We start from the raw sequence: 21,067 nt of genomic DNA, 5'->3' as shown, positions 1-21,067 counted from the left end.
TGAGTTGGCGTTTCTGTGGCATTCTTAGGGACCTCAGTTCAGGCTTACTTTTTTTTTTTGCTTTCTCTGGTGTTATTTTGTTTCTGTTTTGAAGCTTATTAAGCTTCCATTTTTAGTGCTTTTTATTTTGTAATAACTCGTTGGTTGCAAGGAGAAAATTGAAAGTTATTTTTAGAGACCAAAACTGAATGGGCAACTTTAAGCCTTCTGTCCGTTAAAAACCAATTTAGAATAAAAACAAGAGGATGGATATTGAAACATAAGATATGTTTCTCCTTACAGGAGGGTGTGGGATTACCTGGAGATTAAATAATTCTGTAGCCTTAAGGGTGTTCTGATAAGTAGAACCAATTATGTAGATTTTATATATTCTAAGGTAGGATTCTTGTTTTCTAGTCTTAATATCTTTTCACTTGCAGTCACAGGAATGTATGGATATTAGAAGCGTTCTCTCTTGACATCTTTATAAAACTTTTTTTTTTTAATACGAAGGAAAGAACTTAAATATGAGAAGTCTGTAATTTTTGGTACTTAGCTTAAAACTCTCAGGCTTGAAAACATTTTTCAACTGACAAATATCTTTATCAACTGAAACTTCAGACACCTTTTTTATTCTTTACAGGTGCCTCTTGCTGGAGATCACAAGTCCAATTTCATTAGGTGACCAGGTTTAATACATTCAGTCCTCTGTTGAGATTGAGAGATGTGAAGTTTTTGGAATGGATTCTTTTGATTTATTTTCATTACTTTATCAAAAATTTGTTGATTTTAATGCAGAGGACCATACATCATAAAAAATGAATCTGGCGAACACATGGGGCACATGGTTTCTATTATTCTTAAAGCTTGCAGATTTACTGACATGCTTTTGAAGGCAAATTATTTTTGAAATGGTGAGATGGGGGAGGGAAAAAGAGAATAGAATGGATTTTTTCATAGTCACTGTCCATCAAAGTTATGTGCATATACATGTCATAAAGTTCATTTATTTTCCTCTTTTAAGATTGAGTCTTAATGCTGATCTTGTCTCCTCATGGAACTTGCTTTTCTACTGTCTCAGAGCTATTGTTAGAGGAGTCTTGATTCTGGACTGGAATGATGGTGAAAGGTTCCAAAGTGGAATCTAAATATTGACATCGCTTAGGTTGCATCACTCTTCATTGTCATTTATTTCAGGTGGCTAACTGTACTAAGCTAGTAATATTTTATTTCAAGTATATTTAGACCTGTTTGACACCTCACACTTTTGCTTTAATATTGCAGTTATATCAGAAGAACTTGTATTTAAGGAAAGTCCACATGACATTCAAAGAGTTGGAGCAATAACCAGTTCTTTTTTTGGCTCTTTTACGGTTTCTTGCAGAGGACTCCCTTTGATGCCAAATTTCAGTGGGAAAGGGTCCTCTTATGTTTCTAACGGCTAGCACATTTCTGATTTGGGTGTAACTTTAGTGGTCTGGTAGTGATGAAACTTTTATTTGGATTATAAAAATGTCCACTTTTTATAGTAAAATTTTCAGCATCTTTAGTTATATTTTTATTCTTTGAAGAGTATTAGTCTTATGATACTGAGACCTGATTATTATATCATGACATACAATCTGTGAGTATTTTTCAACAACTGTCCCATCTCCTTGATTTTTAAAAATTATGAATTGTTTGAGGACATTTGCTGTTTTTCCCTCTTGTGTTTATTTTTATTTTCAGCCAGTGAAATTGAGCAGTAAGTGCCTGAAAAGCCTCAAAACAACTACACAAAAATTTAGATATTAAGCAAGTTTTAACTTGAACAGGGTTAATTTTTAATGAAAATCTTGATGATGACTTTAGGGTTAGATATTTCTCTCTAAGGCCTGGTCAGCATTGCTTTGGTGAATCTTATGGTTGGTATCTAAGTTTCTAAGACAATATCATGTAGTCTGTCATTTATACATGCCTGACAGCTGAGTTTTAGGGACTGAAGGATCCTGGGAGTCAGCATACCATACTGTTTACAAATAAGTCCTTTAGAAGAAACCGCAGAGTCCAAAGCCTTCTGGCATTTTAAGCACTGACTGTTGAAGCAGCGATTTGAACTGCTGTCTTATCAATCACTGTTCCAAGGCGTTGCGGGTGTAGCAGGCCAGGCTGTATCTCCCCCTTCAGCCCTGGGATCCACAAAGCTCTAGGCCCACATGCTCTTTGCTTATTTTCTCTTTCTGTCTGTTCTCAGCACTTAACCTTTTCTTAGTGTCCCTTATCTTCCTAATTTAGAACCCAGCCTTTCCAGACACTGTACCATCTCCCCTCACTCTCCATTTTCTTTTCTTTCTACTTTCAAATCATAGATATCTTTTGCTTGCTTCACTATCATTCCACACCCATCCCTGTTAACTGAGATGTTCCACAATTCTTATCTTTTCCTAGATTTTTCTAGGAGAAACCAGAACTTTATAATTGGCTGTCCCAGAGTTTAGAATGCTTTACTTTATAGAACATCAGGGCCACCAAGTCCCATAATGTAAATATGTTCATAGTGGCTTAAAGTAGATGTGCTAAAGTTTAATGCCACTTGCTGTCTAGTGAGTACTGAATCAACATGCCAGGCACTGTAGTGTGTGTTACATATATATTCTCTTAACTCAAGTCTTTGCAGCCACTGTATGAAGAGTGTGGTGGTTTGGTCACCAAGTTGTGTCCAACTCGTGTCTAACTCTCTGTGAAGAGTAGGTATGATAAGTATTTTATGGATGAAGACATTAAGGCCAGAGGCCCATGATCTCTCAAATAGTAAGTGACAGAGCTCTGTGTCACACCCAGGCTGGTCAGATTCCACAGCCCAGTTTCTTGATTCCCACGCTATACTGCTGTACTGGTCAGGATGAGCTGTGTTATGCAGTACTTACAGACAGGCAGCTCCAAAATCTCAGCATCTTATACAGCAACTGATTTCTTGTTCTTGCTAACATCCAGTGTGGATCTACCATTGTATTAATAGTTGCTTAAGAACCAAGGATGACGGAGGCTTTGTGTCAGTACACATGTCTTTTACATAATTGGCCAAAGTTACTCCTATGGCTACATCTAATTTAAAACTCAAGAGGGGAAAGCAGTGCAAACCCATCAGGTGTTTAGGAGAAGAGAACTGTACTATTTAGGTAGAGCCCAATGATTTTCCCCTGCTTTATCAAGATATTTTGATGTATAACGTTGTGTAGTTTTAAGCCCTAATGGTTTAATACAGGTGTCTTGATGACTAACTTATTGAGTCACACAGGTTTTTTTTAAGAACCATTATATAACTCATTGCTATGAATATATGAAACTTTGTCAGTATAATAGATTTATGATTTGCCATTGTTTTAGTTGCTGTCATGTCCAACTCTTTGCGATCCCATGATGCCAGTCTACTCTGTCCATGGGATTTTCGAGGCAAGAATACTGGACTGGGTTACCATTTCCTTCTCCAAGGGATCTTCCTGACCCAGGGACCTAACCTGTGGCTTCTGCCGCATCTCCTGCATTTCAGGTGGATTCTGTACTGCTGAGCCACTGGCAGCAACTTAATATATTGATCAATCATCCATGGTATTGTCAGTAATGAGTAGCAAAGCAATTTAGCCTTCCAAACTTGTTCTAAAATTTTCATACTGAAATAAGCTTTTAATCACTGATGCTGCAGATCCAACTCTTAGAATTGTAATAAGCTGTCAGAATAATGGAAAGATCCAGAGTGCATTACTTTAGCTGTTTTGAATGTTCTCTCGTCCCCTCTTTTGTCCTGCATAGACTGGATCCCATGTGTTGTGAATTCTGTCTGCAGGGAACTAGACAGGCAAGGGCTGTGCTTTGTAACTTACCTTCTCTTAGAGGGAGACAGTTAAAACGCAGGATGACAAACAAGATAATTTCAGATAGTGAAAATTGCTGTGAAGACGGTGAAATAAGGTAATGTGATAAAGAATGATGGGTGAAGATGGGGGAAGGTTCTCTGGATTACATGGTCAGGGAAGGCTGTTCTGAAGAACTGATTAAAAATAGAACAGAGACTCAAGTAATAACCAGGAACCAGATGTGTGTAGCTCTGGGGAAAGAAAATTATTGGCAGTGTGAAGAAATAGTGAGTGCATAGACTGTGAGGTGAGAATGAGCTTGCTGGTTCAAGGAACAGAGAGCAGCCGGGGCTGGTGCTTGGTGAGCCTTAGGGACTCTGGATAGGATGAAGTTGATGTGAGAGGTGAGGGCCAGTTTTGTAGGTCTTCCTGGGTATTCTCAAATGGTAAAGAATGTGCCTGCAATGCAAGAGACCTGGGTTCAATCCCTGGGACAGGAAGATCCCCTGGAGAAGGGCATGGTAACCCACTCCAGTATTCTTGCCTGGAGAATTCCATGGACAGAGAAGTCTGGTGGGCTCCAGGCCATGGGGTCGCAAAGAGTCAAAGATGACTGAGCGACTAACGCTTTCACTTCACTTTTAAGGGCCATGAGAAGTTATCTTTTATTCTGAATGCAATGGAGGAGCCTTCCCTGGTGGCACAATAGATGGGAATGTGCCTCCCAGTGCAGGAGACATGGGTTCGCTCTCTGGTTCAGGAAGCCACATGCATCAGAGCAACTAAGCCCACGTGCCACAACCACTGAACCTGTGCTTTGGAGTCCAGGAACCATAGCTGCTGAGCCCATACAGCTAGAGCCCCTGCTCCGCAATAAGAGAAGTTAACGACAGCGAGAAGCCTGCACGCAGCAACAAAGACCCAGTGCAACCAAAAATAAATGCATTAAAAAAATAAATGCCATGGGAAGCCACTGGACAGAGACATACTCTGATTTCCGGTTTTGTAGAATGTCACTTTTCCTGCCTTAGGGAGATGAGATTGTTAGTGGGCAAGAGTGTGCTAATATGTTTGTTCACTATTAACACCATACTTGAGGACAGTTTCTTCAGCTGGACAGCCTAATGGACCTGCCAGCCTTCTGAAAGAGGGCACTTTTTAATGTGTTTTTGGAACTGTTTGACTGCTGTTCTCTTGCAAAGATGGTGTATGTGATTTTCTTGTTCTTTGTCTTATCTGCTTATCCTTTCTGCAGTTTCACTCATTCCTTAACCAAGTACAATTTAATGCTATTTCAGGAGACTGAAGCTTGTTTTATTTTTTTTTTTCCCCAGCATCTAGAACAGTAACCAAGAATATTGTTTGCAAGTCTAAACAAAGAAGAATTTTCATGGAATTTGAGTGTTTTAATACTCTCTGATTCAGATGTTTTTGCTGGTGACAACAATTGCTGTGGTGATTAGTATTAGTCTGCTGTGCAGGAATATGTATTGTATTGTGAATATACTATGTTGTGTACTTAAGGGATATTGAATCTGAACTCTCCTGTCACCTACTGCTGTTGCCCCCCCCACCCCCCACCTCCACCCCAGTGCTGGTTTTGGTCAAATCAATATTTAAGAAACGAGGTGCTTTAATTAAATAGGTTCAAACTGATACAGTGACTTGCAATCAGTCTCTGGGTGAAGGGTATAAAAGGAGTTACTGATAGAAATTTAAGTGAAATTAAATTTCTTCTTATACTCTTAAAAATGAAGACGTTAGTATGAGATGTCACATGCAGTCTTATGTAATAGCAGCCAGTGCCACTGCTCTGCTATGTGCTAAACCCACTGTCTGTATCTGAGACTGTGGAGAGCAGGTGGAGCAGACTGGTTCCAGGCCACATGTGGTATTGGATCAGACCTGTGGTCACTGTGAGGACCAGAGTGGGCTTTGCTTAGGGAGATGGGACATTTGTGGAGGTTTTTGAGCAAAATAATGTTTGACTTGGGTTAAAGAAAAACCTTGAAGAATTTTTTCAATGGCATTGACATTTTTGTTCTTTATTTTCTTGGAGCATTAAACTTTCATTTTTGTTGTTGTTTAGTCACTAAGTCACATCTGACTCTGTGATCCCATGGACTGCAGCACACCAGACTCCTCTGTCTCCTGGAATTTGCTCAATTCATGTGCATTAAGTTGGTGGTGCTATCAAACCATCTCATCCTCTGCCGCTTCTGTCTCCTTTTGCCTTCAATCTTTCCCAGCATCAGGGTCTTTTCCAGTGAGTTGGCTCTTCTCATCAGGTGTCCAAAGTATTGAAGCTTCAGCTTCAGCAGTAGTCCTTCCAATGAATATTTAGGGTTGATTTCCTTTAGGATTGACTGGTTTGATCTCCTTGCAGTCCAAGAGACTCTCAAAAGAGTCTTCTCCAGCACCACAGTTCGAAAGCATCAGTTCTTCGGCGCTCAGTCTTCTTTATGGTCTAACTATTACATCCGTTCATGACTACTGAAAAAACCAAAATTTTGACTATATGGACCTTTATGGGCAAGGTGATGTCTTTGCTTTTTCATAGGCTGTCTAAGTTTGTCATAGCTTTCCTTCCAAGGAGCAAGTTTCATTTTAGCATGATTTAAAGAGAGAGTGTAGGATTCACTTAGTTATTTTACTTTAAAATCAACTTTGAGGTATAATTTACATATAGTAAAATAGACTCATTCAAAAGAGTGTTGACAAATGTTCACACTCATGGCACTACCCACCACTCTCAATATATAGGGCATTTCCATCATCCTCAAAAGTTCCTTCTTGCTGCTCTGCACCCCTCAGCCTCCACCCCAGGTGACCACTAGCTTGCTTTCTGTCCCTGTGGCTTGGTCTTTTCTGTTCAAGACTTTCAGGTAAATGAAATCATATAGTATGTGTTCCTTTGTGTTTATCTCCCTTTGGCCAGCATATGTTTTTGAGATTGATCCATTGGTTCTGCATATTAATGGTTTATTTATTCCTTTTACAGGAAATCTTTTATGGGAGACCATCTAACCATCTAGAGAAATCTGTTTGTAATATTTCTAAAGATTTGGTGAAACTATGGGATGGCTGCTATCTTTCATTTTCAGTGTCTCTCCTGCTTTTTTTGTAATCCTAAAAATGTATGGTATAAAACATCAAAACCACTTTTGCTGTTGTAGCATATCATTAATATAGAATTTTATTTTCTGTAGGTAACTCTAAATACCAATTTGATGTTAAAGACTTAAAAAAGCTTTCCAAGTAAAGTGATTCCAATCTGTTATAACTTGAACCTCAATTAGAGAACGTGTAGTTTAGGAAACTAACGTATTGAATAATGACAGCTCTTAAATCTCATTTTGAATCATGTATTCTACTAGGTAAATAGCAATTTTTATAAAATCCAGGACATTGTCTTTTGGTTAGCAAATGTTAGGTTATTTCTGAAATTTGAAAAAGAAATTAGCAACTCGAACAGCATTTCCTTACATAACTGTGGAGGGCACTATGGCAGGAGGCTTACCTTTCTTCTTGTTCAGATGTTACTGCTTCGTTAGAGAAGGTTACAGGGCAGCTGAGCTCTGCGTCACCTTTGCTGTCTTGTGACTCATATTTCTCCTTCAGTCCTGGCTTTGCCTCTCCAGCTGTGTGAACCTGGGCAAGTCGCTGCCTTCTCGGTGTTTGTTCTCACCTGCTAAATAGGGATAGCAGTGGTTCCCATCCCATGTGATTGTGGGCAAGAGTAAGCAAGTAATAAATGTGAAGCACTGAGGCTTTATCACATCTTGTCACGCCCCTGCTCCAAACCCTGCAGTGCCCCACGCCCTCCAAAGGCTGGTCTCTGAGGCTTGGTGGTGAAGGTGCTGCAGCACCTGGTGGCGGCCGCCTCTGCTTTCTCCTGGCTCACTCTGACCTGACCTCTTTTGGTTCGTAAACTTGCCAAAGCTTTTGTCTCCTCAGGATGTTTCTCTGGAACGCTTAGTCCTCCCACATGGCTCACTCTCATCTTTCAAGACCAAGTCTCTATCATCTTCTCTGAGATGTGCCTGCCTCACCCCCAGCTACCCTAACTAAAACAGAGTTCCCTCCTTATCTCTGATAATCACAGTCTTCTTTCACTGGTCCCAGTGGGAACTCCCCATCAGTCTCCTGCATTAGCAAATAGGCAGGACCCCGCCTCCTCCTTGTTGCTTTCTTCGGTTCCTAGGGTAGCTGGTGCTGGCACGAGGGGCACCAATTGGACATCTGTTGGAAAAATGGGAATTGCTGTGCTATTTCAGGTTTAACGGGTGGGCAGCGGGCATTGGAGGGAGGGATCAGCAGATTTTAAAGGCTCACCAGCAGTGTTTGACTGTTGACCTCCCTCCGTTCCCTGAACCTTTTCCTGGCCTTTCTGACACCATGCTCCTGGTGCCCCTCCTGCCTCTGGGATGTCTTCGTCTAGGTCTCCTCTGCTCCTTTGACCCTGAAACAGTGGTGTCCTGAGGGCTGGTCCTCACCATTCTCTTGCTCTCTGCTTCCTGGTCTCATCCACTTCCTTGGACTCCGTTACCAGCTGAATCCATCTCCTCTTAAAGCCATCATGGCTCCGGTACCTCCTGGCACTTGACTGTCAGACGCTTGTTTGTTTGATCGCTCTCAGTGACCACTGCTCTGAGCTAGGCATCTGTGCTGGGCTCTGGGTGTGAGGCAAGTGAAACAGACCTGCCCAGTGTGTCTGGGACCTGTTTGCTAGAGAGACCATCAACCAGGCCAGACTGTAAGTGTGTCAGAGTGTAGTGTGCAGTGAAAGGCAAGAGTGGGAAGCAGGCCTGATAGGGACCCTGCTGGGTAGGACTGTGGGGACAGGCTTCCTCTGGATGGGGAGGGGCATACAGTGTACACACACACACACACTCCCTTGGGAATCCCCAGGCCTTTGCTGAGATCGCAGCAGCCCCACCATCACACAGACCCACACACACACACATACACACAGACACAGACACAGACACACACACACTTGTTTGGGAATCCCCAAGCATTGCTGAGATGGTAGCAGTCCCACCATCTGGGGCTTAAAAGCAGAAGGTAAGAACTCTGTTTTCCTTGTCCATTCTTACAGGAGCCCAAATGGGACAAAAAGCTGTTGCCTTTAATATATCTCAGTTTGTTCTAGTCTCTTTTACTTGTTGTTCTTTAGTGATTAGCCATGAAACCCTTAAAAAAAGCCGAACCCTTGTGCCTGTAGGGGAACAGCCCCTCCCATCGTACTTAGGAAGCTGTGGGGGTGAGGGGGCCTGACTGTGTGGCTCCGGCCTCCTCCCTTGATCCTCTTGTCACCACACACTCCTGTTCTCTGCCTCTTGGTCCTGAGCTAGGATGTGCCAGAAGGTCAGGGGTGGTCTTCCTTAGTCCAGCCATCCTCAAGATTTTTGTTTACGTCAATTATGTATTTAGATATTTCCCGTGAAATTGAAACAGGTTTTAGGGAGAAATAGATTCACAGGAAATTGTAAAAGTATTAATAGTAGAGCCTTGTGTGATCCTTTGCACTCAGCTTCCCCTGATGGTAACGTTTTTACTCCAGTGCAGTATCAACACCAGGAAATCAACATGGTCCGATGATATTAGTCAGACTATAGGCCTTATTCATGACTCAGAATATTGAAAACACAAGGTTAAACAATCACACATTCCATTAGCCAGTGGAATGATGACATCATCATATGTCAAAGGCTCCAGAAAACTCCCCTGTACACACCTGAGAGTCAAAAAGGCAGGTGGCATCTTAGTATGATTATAAAAATGGCCCTGACCGTATGAATGCCCGAAAGGGACTTTCCAGGCATCTCTGGGTTGCAGTGATGGTTTAGTAGTGAAAATGTGGACTCCTGTATGGGTTTACTTTGGCTCCATGACTCTCTGATATGGGAAAATTACTCGACCGGGCTCCTCTGAGGCATGGTGTTTGAGAGTCTTGCCCCTGAAGCCGACTGTTCGGGTTTGAATCCTAGCTTTGCCACTTACTGGCTGTGAGCACAGGCAGGTTTCAGTTTCATCTGTAAAATGTGGTTATAACAGGACCCACCGCTGGGTGGTAGTGTAAAGATTACATGAGGTGCTGCAGAAAGAGCTTGGAATTGTGCCTGGTTAGTACCTTAAGTACTGTCAGTGTTTGCTGTGAATATGGTGAGGACTCTCTGAGGCCATGTGTGGAAAGTGCTTGGTAGCACAGAGCTTGGCCCAGAGGAAGGCGCGAGAGTCCTGTTCCCTGAGCTTCCGCCATTCAGCTTGGAAGGTCACCCTTGTTCAGAGGATGAGTATCACAGGAAAGCATAGAGGACCTTTGAGAGGCTCTGCAGCAAAGTCAAAACTGGAGACTCCAAATACCTGTAAGGTTTTTTGTGTTAGGAAGCAGAGCAGGAGCAGTCCCTCTGCTGGTGGTCTTGAGGAGGAGGGCTGGGTCAGCTGTGTTAACCGTTGTGTCTTACCTGCCAGGATGTGCCAGCACTCGGGGGGTGTTTGTTAGTGACCGAGTGATGGGCAGGATGCTTGTGGCCATTGATTGGGGCAGAGAGGGGATACTGACTTTCTTTCACTTTGAGATAGGAATTTGTGACATAGAATTAAGGAGATCAGTTAATAGTTAATAACTACATAGCTTACTAACTTAATCTTACTATGTTAAATCTGATACTACCATTCCAGATCAGTTCACTGATAACTTGTTTCGCTAAGTAGGGAATTCAAGAGTTCTTACACTTTTTGTTACATAACAGGTAAATAGAGACTCCTCATAGTTTCTACTGTACTTGTCACAGTGATCAGTTTCAGAAATCTTTGAAATGGGCCTGGGCCTTGATTCTGGGCTATTTCAAATCCTACAAGATGTTGCTGTGAAAGTGCTGCACTCAGTATACCAGAACATTGGAAAACTCAGCAGTGGCCACAGGACTGGAAAAGGTCAGTTTTCATTCCAATCCCAAAGAAAGACAGTGCCAAAGAATGCTCAAACTACCACACAATTGCACTCATTTCACATACTAGCAAAGTGATGCTCAAGATTTTCCAAGCAAGGCTTCAACAGTACGTGAACTGTGAACTTCCAGATGTTCAAGCTGGATTTAGAAAAGGCAGAGGAACCAGAGATCAAATTGCCAATATCTGTTGGATCATCAAAAAAGCAAGAGAGTTCCAGAAAAACATCTATTTCTGCTTTATTGACTATACCAAAGCCTTTGACTGTGTGGATCACAGCAAACTGGAAAATTCTTTGAGAGATGGGAATACCAGACCATCTTAACCTGCCTCCTGAGAAATCTGTATGCAGGTGAAGAAGCAACAGTTAGAACTGGTCATAAAACAACAGACTGGTTCCAAATCAGGAAAGGAGTACAGCAAGGCTGTATATTGTCGTCCTGCTCATTTAACTTCTATGCAGAGCACATCATGAGAAATGCTGGACTGGATAAAGCACAAACTGGAATCAGCATTGCTGGGAGAAATATCAGTAACCTCAGATATGCAGATGACAGCACCCTTATGACAGAAAGTGAAGAACTAGCAGAGATATTACTTTGCCGACTAAGGTCCGTCTAGTCAAGGCTATGGTTTTTCCAGTGGTCATGTATGGATGTGAGAGTTGGACTGTGAAGAAGGCTGAGCGCCGAAGAATTGATGCTTTTGAACTGTGGTGTTGGAGAAGACTCTTGAGAGTCCCTTGGACTGCAAGGAGATCCAACCAGTCCATTCTGAAGGAGATCAGCCCTGGGATTTCTTCGGAAGGAATGATGCCAAAGCTGAAACTCCAGTACTTTGGCCACCTCATGAGAAGAGTTGACTCATTGGAAAAGACTCTGATGCTGGGAGGGATTGGGGGCAGGAGGAGAAGGGGACGACAGAGGATGAGATGGCTGGATGGCATCACCGACTCAATGGACGTGAGTCTGAGTGAACTCCTGGAGATGGTGATGGACAGGGAGGCCTGACATGCTGCAATTCATGGGGTCACAAAGAGTCAGACAAGACTGAGCAACTGAACTGAACTGAACTGAACTGAAAGAGCCTCTTGATGAAAGTGAAAGAGGAGAGTGAAAAAGTTGGCTTAAAACTCAACCTTTAGAAAAGTAAGATCTTGGCATCTGGTCCCATCAGTTCAGTTCAGTTCAGTCGCTCAGTCGTGTCCAACTCTTTGCGCACTTCATGGCAAATAGATGGGGAAACAGTGGCTGACTTTATTTTTCTGGGCTCCAGAATCACTGCAGATGGTGACTGCAGCCATGAAATTAAAAGATGCTTGTTCCTTGGAAGAAAAACTATGACCAACCTAGACAGCATATTAAAAAGCAGAGACATTACTTTGCCAACAAGGATCTGTCTACTCACAGCTATGGTTTTTCCAGTGGTCATGTATGAATGTGAGGTGGACTGTAAAGAAAGCTGAGCACTGAAGAATTGATGCTTTTGAACTGTGCTGTTGGAGAAGACTCTTGAGAGTCCCTTGGACTGCAAGGAGATCCAACTAGTCCATCCTAAAGGAAATCAGTACTGAATATTCATTGAAAGGACTGATGCTGAATCTGAAACTCCAATACTTTGGCCACCTGATGCAAAAAACTGACTCATTTGAAAAGACCCTGATGCTGGGAAAGATTGGGAGGAGAAGGGGATGACAGAGGATAAGATGGTTGGATGGCATCACTGACTCAATGGATATGAGTTTGAGTAAGCTCTGAGAGTAGGTGATAGACAGTGAGGCCTGGTATGTTGCAGTCCATGGGGTGGCAAGGAGTTGGACACGACTGAGCGACTGAACTGAATTGAATTTGATTCTGGGACAGCAGAGATGGGCCTCTGGGAGGCTGCTGGCCCGTCTGGAGGGAGGAGTGTGCAGCCTGGCCTCTGCCCCTCTCATTCTGTGTGGTTCATGTCTCTCTAGTGGCATTACCCTGCGTCCCTCCCCCGCCACAGCTCTGGACATGTCGGTCTCTTTGCCTGTCTGATCCCTGAATTCACCACACTTATTCCTGTCTCAGCAAGGTCCTCTTCTGGCCTGTTTTTCCTGCATGTTGTCACCCAATTTCCTTCTTGCTTCTCGAGAGGTCTCCCGTGAGCACTTTGTCTGAAATACACCTTTTCCTTTCTCCCTTCACTGTGTCCTGTTCTCATTCTTGATTTCTCTTCAGAGCATCAATAGCTACCAAGCACTGTATATCTTTGTTTAATTTTGTCCATCTTCTTCGCTAGAGTGACACAGTATTGAGGTATGTGTGATGCTTAAAACATTACCTGGCCCACAGAACGGACTCAGAAATCTTGTAATAAATCGAGACGCTTCAGTTTCTTTTAGAGAAAATCAACCTGAGACGTAGTCCCAGGCCTGTGATTCTTTAGTGTACGAACCAAGGTTACCCTGTTTGGATTATAGTATTACATGTAATATATATATATAAAACCCCAGTTTCCCAATTATGGATATGTTGAGAAGTAAAATTTTCTTTTAAATATGCTTTTGTTCCAAAGGTTTACCTGTCAAATGATTGCTTGAAATTGAGAGCATGCCACATTTTCTGAAAAAGAATCCTTACATTGACCCAGAAATACCTATCTCAAATTCAGGGATGCATAGAGAAAATACTTTCAGATAGATGACTCAGCTGTGCTTTCCCAGCCTTCTTTTTTCTAAAAAGTTTAAGTTTACTTGCAAGAATCACTTATTCATTCAAGTATATAAGTGACAAATGTTTCAGGTCTGCTGCTGAGTATTGAAAATGGAGCATGGAGTAAGGTGGATGCCATCTGTCTTCCTTGCAGTCTGATGGGGGAGGTACAGTAAACATAATTATACAAGCAATTATTTAAAATTGTGATAAGAGCTATGAAGGAAAAATAAGGAAGGAGAGAGGATGGTTCTGTTTAGGCAAGCCGTCCTACCTCTACTTCTGACTTCCTAAAAAATGTTCCCTGCAGTTTCCAGCAGTAGGCATCACAGTGGAGGTTCTGACAGCTGGAGAGGTGAGAGGAAGGCCCTGGAGCTGGCCATTGTCTGGAAGGAGGTCCTCGGGTTTTAGTTGAGCCCTGTTGTAGTGTGAAGGATACTAAAACAGGAAAAAAGCATTCCTCTTCTAACTAAAGGAGCCCAAATTAAAAATCATGGATTTGCTAAAGGCAAGTAAGTATGTATATGGGAATTTTTCTTGTTTCTTTTTCCTATGGTACTTCTGCTGACATCCTTTATATTCCCAGGTGTCTCAGAAATTTTAATATAGATGGTCTCCAACTTAGACTCAAGTTACAAATTTCCTGTGGGGATGACCATTCCTGCCTTACGTTACCATCTCCTGTTGACATTTCTGTGGAAATTTGGAGATTTTAGGGCAGAAGTTGTTAGATTGTATTTCAACAGAATCTTTTCCTTTTGAACTGTTAGATTGTATTTCAACAGAATCTTTTCCTTTTGAACTCTTTGCTTTGCTGAGGTATAATTGACAAAACTGTAAGATACTTAAACTGTGTGTACATTGTGGTGGTTTGATATACCTACACATTGTGAAAGGATTCCTACTGTCCAGTTAATTAACACACCCATCAGCTTGCATATTTCTCTTTTTCTTTCTTTTAGGGAGGAGGAGGGAGCATTTAAGTTCTACTCTCTTAGCATTTTCAGTTCTGTAATACAGTGCTATCAACCAGAGTCACCATGTTTTACATTAGGACCTCAAAGCCGATCTAGCAGAATTTTAACTGTAAACACCACAGTGGTTATGGGCTTGGGCTCTGGGGATAGACAGAGACTCAGTTCCTATCCTTGGGCAGCTTGGGCCACTTCCCTAAGCCTCAATTTCCTCTTCTGTGTGTGTGTGGTAGTGGGGCAGGGAGCTGGGAGGAGGCACTAACAGGGCCTTCCTGTTGGGCTGTCTGGAGTAAACTGTCTTACACACAAGATGGTTAGCACAGTGCCTTGCACTGAGGCCCAAGGAAGTTCCAGTACACATTAAGTCTTTGAGTAGCTATCGTAATAGTGCCTGGAAGTATCAGTTGGAGTTAGCTGACACACTGTCTTTTCAAAGTTCCTGGGAAGGTCAGATGGTGTCACATCCTTTAGAATCTTTTCTAGGGTTCACTCTGAAAAAGAGGAAGGAAATTCCCACTTACCATACTAACTGGCTATGTGCTAATGACTGTGGCTATGGCCTATTAATACTGTTTAATTTATCCAAGTTAAAAATAATTATTATGTAGCTTGGATATCAGTTACCAATGTAATACCTTTTCCGTCTTTTGAAAAATTTAGTCACATTTCCAGAATTCTGGTTTATAGATTAAAATTTTTAAAAAATGAGAGTACTGTATTTAGAAGTGAGAAATGTGTGTGCTAAATTTATTCACACTTTAGCTACTAAAAAATACCATAAGATCATTTTCTGGGGCAGTTTTGATATTCGCATGTTTAAGAAGGTGTTGAACTTGTGCTTGGTGATACTGTCAGGACCAAGGCCTAATCAAGCAGGATGGAAGTGTGTGTGCTTCTGGAGTACACACACCGTCACATCTGCCCTGTCCAGGGAACAATCCCCAGGCCTTATGTGCCCACTTTTGTACATTCCAACTCAAAATAGCAGAGTAGACTTTCACTGGAGAAGGCAATGGCACCCCACTCCAGTACTCTTGCCTGGGAAATCCCATGGATGGAGGAGCCTGGTGGGCTACAGTCCATGGAGTCACTAAGAGTCGGACAGGACTGAGCGACTTCACTTTCACTTTTCACTTTCATGCATTGGAGAAGGAAATGGCAACCCACTCCAGTGTTCTTGCCTGGAGAATCCCAGGGACGGGGGAGCCTGATGGGCTGCCGTCTATGGGGTCGCACAGAGTCGGACACGATTGAAGCGACTTAGCAGCAGCAGCAGCAGACTTTCACAATGACTTGCTTGTTGTTGTGGGATCTACTTCTTTCCAAGCAGCCTGTTGATATTTTTTTTAAGTTGAAATGCTAGGAGTATAGAAATTTGAATGATACTCTCTTCTTGGCACAAAACATTCTTAAAACTACAAGATCGTCATTGTGGGAAAATTAATCATTTTATCTTGGAGTTTGCTGCTTCCCTGCTGGCACAGAGAGACAGGAAAGAACCTGCCTGTGATACAGGAGATCCGGGTTTGGTCCCTGGATTGGGAAGATCCTCTGGACAAGGGAATGGCAACCCACTGCAGTATTCTTGCCTGGAGAATCCCATGGACAGAGGAGCCTGGCAGGCAATAGTCCCTGGAGTTGCAAGGAGTCGTACATGACTGAGTGACTTAAACTTCCACTTTGCTGTTTGCCTATGTTGGTCCCTTTGAAAGTCCTTCAGAAATATTTCCCTTTGCGAAGTAAAATAAAGAACATTCAGACTACAAAACCTATCATTCTTAGCAGGGTCGTGATCTGTACGTCAATTCTTTAGGGTCTATGTGGTGCCAGTTAATAGCCACCTGATTTTCCTTTGATTTGAAAGTTAGTTTTAGAATAACAGTCATGATCCATGAGTTGACTTGGTGCTCCCCTTTCTATTCCCTTAGATTTCTATATTTTTTCCATTCCTTCAGATACAAATCTAATAGAAATTTTATATAATGTTTACAATGAATTTTCGCATATACTTAGTAATTTCTAAATTCTCTATTTCTCTGAGACTGTAATTTTGAGGAGGTGTTGCTGTTTAGTTACTTGGTATACGGTGATATAGTACTGTTTCCTGGAAAGGTCACACTTCCGTGGAGGGCCCAAAATAAATTGTAGTGTTCTTGCTGGAAATTGTCAAGCTTTTGTTGGTGGAGGAATGAAAGCGTGGATGGGATGGGGGTCCAGTTGGCTGGCATGGCCTTTACAGCATGTGCCAAAAGTGTTCACTTAAATAGGGAGTGTTAATTTTTTTTTTAACATCCTAAGATGCTGATGGTAGTCTTTGATTTAATTGTAATTTGCTACCAGATTCTGTGGGAGATTAAAACAGTATGGTGCCGAAGGTTTACATATTTTTAAAATGGTCACAGGTGGCTGGAGCAAACGAAATGAACACAGACGTGCTTGAAGGTTACAGTGGTTTCCTTTGGAGACTCACAAACAAGCAAAAAAGCACCTTCTGAAATGCTTGACATCATCGTTTTAGTCTGGCTTGCCAGCTTTAGCTTTCACTTACATTTTTGCATATTTGTTTATTGGACCAGAAAAAAAAGTCAAAACAGAACTGGGTTTTCTTCTTTTTGGTATTATCCTTCTGTTTCTTAACTTGCAGCACGCAGCTGAGCCTGTGGCAACCACGGAGACCCTGGCCGAGGTACCTGAACATGTGCTTCGAGGACTTCCGGAGGAAGTGAGGCTTTTCCCATCTGCTGTTGACAAAACTCGGATTGGTGAGTGCTAGGGTCAGGGGAGGAGAGGGCAGGGAGAGCGGGCTGTGGCCAGGCTTCCTCTGGGGGCTTCTCAGGTGGGGAGCTCACTCCAAAAGCAACACATATATACTCTTGGCTTGTTTTGAAGAGTTTGTTTTCCAGTTAAGAATCCAGGGTGGACAGGAACACCTTCGCACACACCCACCCTCCTTCGTGACTCAGCCTGAGCAGCCCCTTCCTCTGAGTCTCCCCAGGGCTCTTCTTCCCACAGAATGTATTGCTTCCGCCTCTGATTTCACTGTGATTTGTGTGATGATGGTATTATATTTATTTCATTATTTTGTATTTGTTTTCATATCCATCACTTGTATTGATCGTGAGTGCCTTCATTTCTTATTTATCTTTATGCCTCCAGTAACTGATGCTCTTCATGGGCCTCAATGGGTATTTGAATGATGAGCATGTCCCAGCGCTTCTTCCTAGAATTTCTTGTTGAATATAGCCAAGCTTTTTTGTATTGAGTCTTGTTTTTGTGTTCTAATCTTTAGATAGAAGGCTAAGGAAATAAGTTACAAAAGTTAGAGTACAGTCTTAGAAGAAATCATGTTTATGTCCTGTTTTCTTTTTTTAAAGGTGTTCTTCTGATATTCTGATATATATGTGTGAATAAATTTTTAATAAATGCTTTTCCTAATTCTCGCTGAGAATTATTCAGTGAGTAATTTGTTCATGAAAGTGGTTGATTTTATCTCTCCACTAATTAGTTATTAGCTGGGATATCAAATGGGATTCATAGCAGATTGACAGGTGGTGGAATTAGTTCATCATGGCTGAGCCACTGGCTGAGACCACAGCTTTCATCTGTACATGAGGAAACTGAGCCCAAAAGGCAAGGGAGCATGTTCAGAGCAGTGCTGTCAGTAAGAGCTGCGGTGGCACTGGGTCCATCGACGGGTGTCTCCTGCTGTTTTACCCACTGCTTCTGCATCTTGTTTGCCTTACGGTCACTGTGAAGACGATAGAAATAGCCCTGAGAATACCACAAAGCAGCATACGTCTTGGTTGGTTTAAACTCTGAAGAGTGAGTTGTTTAAGCTTTCAGGAAACAGAGCAGAGAGCAAAGAAACTTCAAAAACGTTTACTATAGGACACTATGTTTCTAACCATTTAAGGGTGTTTTTTCTTTCTTTCTTTCTTTTTTTTTTGAGAATTTGAAATCTGTAGAAAAGGAGAAAGAGGAACTTTGCATTTTTACTGCATTCGATATTTTTTTCTCTTAATTGTTGTGATTATCTCTTCTCCAAGTGTTTGTGATTATGCTATCTGGGTAATTTTACATGTAAAGATTAAAAAAAAACCGTAAGATAATCTTTCCTACTTATAAAACAATATAGATTCTTTACAGGCTATTAGGAGAATACAGAAGACTGTTAAGAAGAAAAATAAAAATCCCCTTTGAATACTTGATTTAATTTGATTTTCTGTGATCTCAGTTAACATTGTCTTGCTTTTAGGGTGACTAGTCTTTTCAGTATTTTGTGAAACTGAATTGCTTTTAGTGCTTTAGTCTTTAACCACAATGCATTGTGAAACTGTTGGTTTTATTTTCTAGGTGTTTGGGCCACTAAACCAATTTTAAAAGGCAAAAAGTTTGGGCCATTTATTGGTGACAAGAAAAAAAGATCTCAGGTTAAGAATAATGTATACATGTGGGAGGTAAGAAATGCTCCTTGTCCTTTGCTTATCAGAGTTCAGTACATTTTTAAAGGATTTGAAACAATTTATTTTAAAGGATTTATCTTCTCAGGATTTGACCTTCTGAAATTAATCAGTCAGCTTAACATGTTCTTTAAAATAAAGAATATTTTTAATAGAAAATGTGTTTCCTTGGATACAGATTGCTGTTCACATTTGTAGTTTGAAAGTGCTTTGCTGTCTTCAACAATAAATGTCAAATTGGCGTTTTATTTGCCTCGTTCAGGTTGCTTTGCTTTGCTTTGCAGCTGAGAGTTTGGTCTGCCACTTATAGGCTTGCAGACGAACGCCAGTAAAAGACACACCAAGGTGGCCGCTAATATCAATAAAGTACAGTTAGGATCTTTTCTGTCATTTAGAAAGGAATCTCTGTGTTGCTGAAACATTCAGAGTTGGACATACTTAGGACACTGTGTATTTATATAGTTGTTGTTGTTTAGTCCCTAAGTAGCGTCCAGCTCTTTTGCTTCCTCATGGACTGTAGCCCACCAGGCTTCTCTGTCCATGGGATTTCCCAGGTGAGAATACTGGAGTGGGTTGACATTTCCTTCTTCAGGGAGTTTCCCTGACCCAGGAATCGAACCTGTGTCTCCGCATTGGCAGGCGATTCTTTACTACTGAGCCACCTGAGAAGCCGTGTTTGTATAGTGCTCTGACTTTTTAGAAAGGCTTTCATTCTGTTTGTTTCACATTCTCTCAATGATCCTGGAAGATGGGGAGCGGTCACACACTCCTTATGCAGGGAAGCTGTGTAGACCAGAGGGAGTGGCTCCCTTTGTGGGCACACGTGTGGAGGGTGTTGTCAGAGCAGAACCACGTGTCCGTGTGTCCTGCTGCCTGACAGTAGGCAGTTAGAAATGCTTCATTGGTTTGGTGGCGCTGGTGTAGTCACGAAATTGTGTCCGACTCTTGCGACCTCATGGACCTGCCAGGCTCCTCTGTCCGTGAAATTTCCCAGGCAAGAATACTGGAATGGGTTGCCGTTTCCTTCTCCAGGGTATCTTCCCCATTCAGGGGTCGAACTCGGTTGGATCGAACCTAGGTTGGCTGTGTTGCAGTCCGTCTCCTGCATTACAGCTGGATTCTTTGACAGACTGAGCCAGGGTTCAAATCCTGCCTTTGTGACCTGGGTAGGGCCCTTAAGCTTTGGGCCCTAAAACCCTCCATTTAAAAATGGGGAGAATAAAAAATAATCTCATAAAGAAAGCTGTGAAGATAAAATATCTTATTATTGTTTCTTAAAGAGTTGCCTGTGAATTAAGCATTTCTATTAAATCTAATTCAGGTCAGCAGCCTCCATGAAACTCCTCAGGTTCTTGTGGAACTCAGTGGCATGACTCCCAGCCAGAGAAGTTTTTTTGGTGGTGAGGAAAAGCATTCCTGTCAGATTGTCTTAGGTGGAAATCACATCTGTTTAACATGTAAACATATAAAAGCCTAAAAATAAAATTCGCCTGGGAAATGTCTGGGGAGTTTCAGTCAAGAAGTTCTGTGGTGTTTGTCCGTCTGTGGTATGTTGCTCTTTTTCTCAGTGCTGTGAACAGTGTCTCTTGCCTTGAGAATTCTAACAGTTTCTCTCAGTAATTTTGAGAGTTTCTCTGAATCCCTTATAATAAATATAGTGATATTTCCTAAGGGGACTTAGGAAATGATGATTTACCATGGGAGTAATTAACTTTGTTATTTCACAACTTTCAAGTTAAAAGGGTGCTGTATTTGTGGAAAAAATGCCCAACCAAAAAAAAAATTTAATTATTCAAGATAATGGCTAAATGCTTAAAAATGTCTGAACCACAAAATTATGTTCCAAAATAAACTGTATTTTTAATTTTAGAAGTTTCACAAGGGAAACCAACAGACATGCTTTATCAGGTTAGCATTAATCCTGGTGAGGAACCAGAAAACATGTACTCTAGTTCTGTGTGTATCTAAGGTTGAACAAATGTCATTAATATTAAACCTAAGTTTGTGGTACCTGCTTTACTCAACATAACAATTTGATATTGTTGGGCATTTTATATAAGTTACTGATAGTACCTTTTGTTAATTAGGTTTCATTTGCCTTGAAATTCTTTAAGTATGAATTCGTAGTAGCTTGTTTAAAAAGTATAATTTGGAGCCATGATGTATTAGATATTAGAGATTCA

At 41.6% G+C, this 21,067-nt stretch overlaps 1 protein-coding gene across 1 annotated transcript in view; it reads left to right on the top strand.

Moving 5' to 3' along the window:
- Positions 1-21,067, top strand: part of LOC138090261 (PR domain zinc finger protein 2-like) — a 129,032-nt gene that overhangs the window by 16,589 nt on the left and 91,376 nt on the right. The window contains exons 2-3 of the mRNA XM_068985764.1: positions 17,001-17,186; positions 18,778-18,881. Of these exons, the coding sequence (XP_068841865.1) occupies positions 17,001-17,186; positions 18,778-18,881 (290 nt within the window). The remainder of the gene's footprint in view (positions 1-17,000; positions 17,187-18,777; positions 18,882-21,067) is intronic.

This window comes from Capricornis sumatraensis, chromosome 14, assembly GCF_032405125.1.
Source record: "Capricornis sumatraensis isolate serow.1 chromosome 14, serow.2, whole genome shotgun sequence".
In the NCBI taxonomy this organism is placed as follows: Eukaryota; Metazoa; Chordata; class Mammalia; order Artiodactyla; family Bovidae; genus Capricornis; species Capricornis sumatraensis.
Note: the sequence above shows the minus strand (reverse complement) of the source record. Positions and strands in the feature narration are given on the sequence as shown.